This window comes from Athene cunicularia (genome assembly GCF_003259725.1).
Source record: "Athene cunicularia isolate RWA chromosome 4 unlocalized genomic scaffold, athCun1 chr4_part2, whole genome shotgun sequence".
Lineage (NCBI taxonomy): Eukaryota > Metazoa > Chordata > Aves > Strigiformes > Strigidae > Athene > Athene cunicularia.
Genome location: NW_020799099.1, coordinates 24,017,973 through 24,022,075, shown reverse-complemented (window position 1 = coordinate 24,022,075; position 4,103 = coordinate 24,017,973). Strand labels below are relative to the sequence as shown.

Below are 4,103 nucleotides of genomic sequence, written 5' to 3'. Positions count from 1 at the left end.
TGGGTTCTGGGCTTTTTTTTTTTTAGGAGTTCTGTATTTTTTCAGTCTTTGGGGTATTTTTGGAAAGCAAATCACATTGCCCCAAGCACCATGTCGGCAGCAAGACCCAGCATGCAGATACCACTCAGCAACTCACACAGCATGGGTTCACCAACACCCCCACCCCTCCCCCCAGTCCAGTGGCTCTTACATAAGCTAGCACAGTTAGAGGGAGATGTGATCAACGGAGCCAGGACACAGGCCAAGGAGAAACAGCATCTCCTTATTTTCCAGGTCCAGAAAAAAAAAAGAAAAAACAACCAAAGCAAACCTCCCAAACACAGCTTATTATTCACATTTGCCTGTGAACTAATTCAGCACTACTGCTTGCTTTAACCCAAATGATACTCCAGTTCCCTCACAATTTCAGGTTGCCTGTAAATAAATAATGCTCCAACATACTTCCAACATGGTGGGGTGTGTGTGTAAGAAAACCACATTTCTAGAGTGCAGCTTACAGTTCAGAGTGCATTTTGATTTCACACAGATTTACACACCAAAGCACCTTTCTCATGGCCCCCACAATCCCCAGAGCAAACCCAGCAGAGGAGGGAGGACACTGGTTAGGAGGCCATACCTACATACATACAGAATAAAACAGATGCTGCTGAAAAACACCACTGATGAAAACCATGACTTTAGAGGCAACAGCTTTTAAAAGCACCACAACTAGTCATATTCCAGACAAGAGAGATTGTGGGTTTTTTGTTAGGTGACGTGAGAGGGAGGAAAGAAATAATTGCTCTCAGGAATAGCTCCAAAACGCCCAGTCTGGGAATCACTACTAGGTGAGACACTTAAACAAAGAAGATGGAGTATCCCTCTCTCTTCAGGGAGGAATTCTTCCTGCTAGAGACAGGGCTCCCATACAAGAAAGCGGTTTTTATACGGGGCTATGGAGACCAACACACCCATTGTCTACCATCTGGAGCTTTCCTGCATTCAGACAGGCTGCAGCACAGGCCAGGTTTTGGGGGTGGAGGGTGGGCAGTGGGGAGCACAGGACACCTGCAGTCTTTCAGGCATCTCTATCTGCATTTATAAATAGTCCCAAGGAAGGGGGAGATGCAGGGTAAAGGGAATTAGGAAAAAAATGTAGCGCCATTCAAAGGAATCAAAACAAGGAGGACAGGTCAGGGCCTTTTCAACAATGGCACCGCCAATGCTCGGGGCAAAAACCCAAAAAGCAGAGAGAAAAGGCAGGGACAAAGGGGGATGGAACACCCCCCTCATCTCAGAATAGGGTTATTTTAAGCCTGTCTCCTTGGAGCTACCCTAATATTTTCTCTCATGACTCAAGTCACCAGGGAAGGGAGGTAGAACAGAGGAGAAAAAAAAAAGACAAAGTAAGACTAACGCTGTAAAACTCCCGACTAAGAAGGGGCAAAGCTCCAGAAGAGATGAAAGGCAAAGTAGTCTGTGCCTTACCTGGAAAAGTGTGTGGGTTGGGTGACCCTCTTTTAAGGCACTTTGAACAGAGGACGTGCACAGTGTAGTACAGGCCCGGCCATTCCTGGAGTAGAACATTCAGTTCTTCCACTAAAGGGGTAATAGCTTGCCAAGCTGTCCAGATATTTGGTAGGGATGCATGACTAGCGATAGACAGAGTATCTGGCTGCAGAGCTCCCCTGGCAGGCCGGTAACTCACCACCACGGGCACCTTTCCCCGGTAGGCATAGATCTGGTATTTGCCATCTGACCGCTGAACAACATGGCTGTTAATCTGGACGCTGTAGCGTGCAAACAAGCCGGGTGGGAAAATGAATGGAAAGCTATATTCAATCTGCAGCTGCTCAACCACAAAGGACTGTCCACTCAGATTGGCACCGTTGATCCACGCCTCTGCATGGGGCACCTCATTTTTCACGTAGCAGGGAAACTTGTACCAAGCGGCTGCCCCATTTAGGGGTTTGCATTTGGGTTTGTTGACACAGTAACAGAGCCCCATCTTCTCCAACAGCTCCAAGATGAGCTGCAGATCCTCACGGCTCTGGATGTGGGGCTTAAGAAGGAGACGGATAACGTGGGCAGGGAGGAGGCCGTGCAGCAAGAAGCCCTCCACGTAATGATGGAGCTGAGTGGCCCTCAGTTCATCAATGTGGGTGTCGCTGAGCAGTTTCTGGAGCAGCACGGTGGCATCCCGCTGGCAGAAGACATTGAGGATGTCAATGAGCCGCGGCAGGTTGTGGAACACATACTCCCGCAAGGTGAGGTGCTCCTCAAAGTAGAGCAGCTTCCCACTCTCGTGCAGGTAGGACAGGGCGCTCTGGAGCCGATCCTCTGTCAGGCCCGCCTGCAAGCCCAACCGGGCAGAGTCCCACCAGCTAAGCCACAGCTGCTGAGCTTGGGGCTGGAAGTGCAGCTCCTCCAGCACTTGCCAGGATTTGGGCAACACCCGGTGCAGGTTTGGGAAGATATCCCGGTGCTCAGCTACTGAGAGGAGCTTGTCCCGCAGGCGACGCACTTGGCAACGGTCCTGGCAGCTGAAAGGCAGCACTGGAGAGAGGATCTGTGGGCGGTGGTTGAGAAGGTACTGAAACTGGGCTTTCTTTCGCCGCAAGTTCTTGTCCGAGACCCCATAAAAGGCAGCGTGCGGGCTGGAGCAGCGCAGGTCAAAGTCCTGTCCCAGAGCTTCATCCACCTGCTGGACCAAACTCTGGAGTCCCTCAGCATCCCTCTTCTCCTGCTGAGCAATCTGGTGATGGATGTCCAGGCACTTCTCTTCCAACTCCCGCTCCGCACAGAGATCAGCATGGGTTCCCACCATGCACACCACGGCATGGGGCACCTTGGAACCAAGCCAGTGCAAGAAATAGCCCACAGAGGGGTAAAAGTGCTGAGGGACGTAGGCACTCAAATTCACCACCAGCACGTACAGGGCTCCAGGAGAGAGGAAGAAAGACTGGATCACATCATAGCTGGGGTCCCCAGCCAGCTCATACACAATGAATGTCAGGCCCCTCTCTGCATCTGCTGTCCAGTCCATCACCTCAATACCCTTGCTGCCTCCCAACAGTCCCAGTCCTGATGGTGCTTGGGTAGCATTCGGTGGCAATGGCAGTGCAGGACACGGTGTTTCCCCTTTCACTCGATTAGAGGGCACGTGAGAAGGGACGTCTTGCCCCTCAATGGGGAAATGTTCCAGCTGCTGTATGGCAGGTACCCATGCTGAGGAAGTGTCCTGAGGCTCGGAGAAGGGGCAACACCCAACTGGCACTCTCCCACTGTCCTGCTGCTGCCCAGGGCACCCTCTGGGCTGGGTGCTTCCTGCCTCCAGACTTCCCACGTCCTCCCTCTGCCCATCCTCCTCCATGAGGCATCGTCTCAGCAGGGTCTTTCCTGCATCCTTTAGGCCCATGAGGACCAGCTTGAGGCGGGGTTTGAGGGCCGGCTGGGAGTGGGCCAGCTCCTGCTGGTAGGCTGCGATGTAGGGGATGCCTTTCATGCATACCTCATAAGGGGGCTGGATGAGGGGGTTGTCTTTGATCTTCCACAGGGTGACACGGGAAAGCTGCCCAAAGCCCTCAGGCAGGATGGCAATCTGGTTGCCTTGCAGGACCAGTTCCTCCAGGCTGTGGAGGAGCACGATGGAGTCAGGCAGGTAGCGGATGCGGTTGTTGTCTAGCCAGAGGGTGCGGAGCTGGCGGAGCTGACAGAGGCGAGGGGGCAGCAGGGTGAGCTGGTTGCGGCTCAGGTAGAGCTCCTCCAGACTGGGCAATGCCAAGATGGCAGCTGGGAACTCCCCCAGCAGGTTGGAAGAGAGGTTCAGCATCTTGAGCCGCTGCAGGCGGCCAAAGCCGGCAGGCAGGGCCTGCAGCCGGTTGCCGTCCAGCATGAGGCTCTCGAGGGCGCTCAGCTGGCAGAGGCCCTCGGGCAGGGCTGCCAGCCCTGTGCCGCTCAGCCAGAGGATCTTGAGGCGGTGCAGGGCAGCGATGCCCTCGGGCAGGGCCCCGAGGTGTCGGTTGCCAGAGCAGTCGAGCTCCTCCAGGGCGGCCAGCTCCAGCAGCGGGGCGGGAAAGGAGGGCAGCAGGTTGTGGTCGACGTCGAGGGCGCGGAGGTGCCGC

General features: G+C 54.3%; 1 protein-coding gene across 1 annotated transcript in view; it reads right to left on the bottom strand.

Moving 5' to 3' along the window:
* The window catches only part of MFHAS1 (malignant fibrous histiocytoma amplified sequence 1), a gene marked incomplete at its 5' end in the record, with an annotated part of 34,483 nt that extends 30,384 nt beyond the window's left edge, over window positions 1-4,099 (bottom strand). Inside the window, one exon of the mRNA XM_026847948.1 lies at window positions 1,468-4,099. Coding sequence (XP_026703749.1) covers window positions 1,468-4,099 — 2,632 coding nt within the window. The remainder of the gene's footprint in view (window positions 1-1,467) is intronic.
* Window positions 4,100-4,103: the final 4 nt, after the last annotated feature.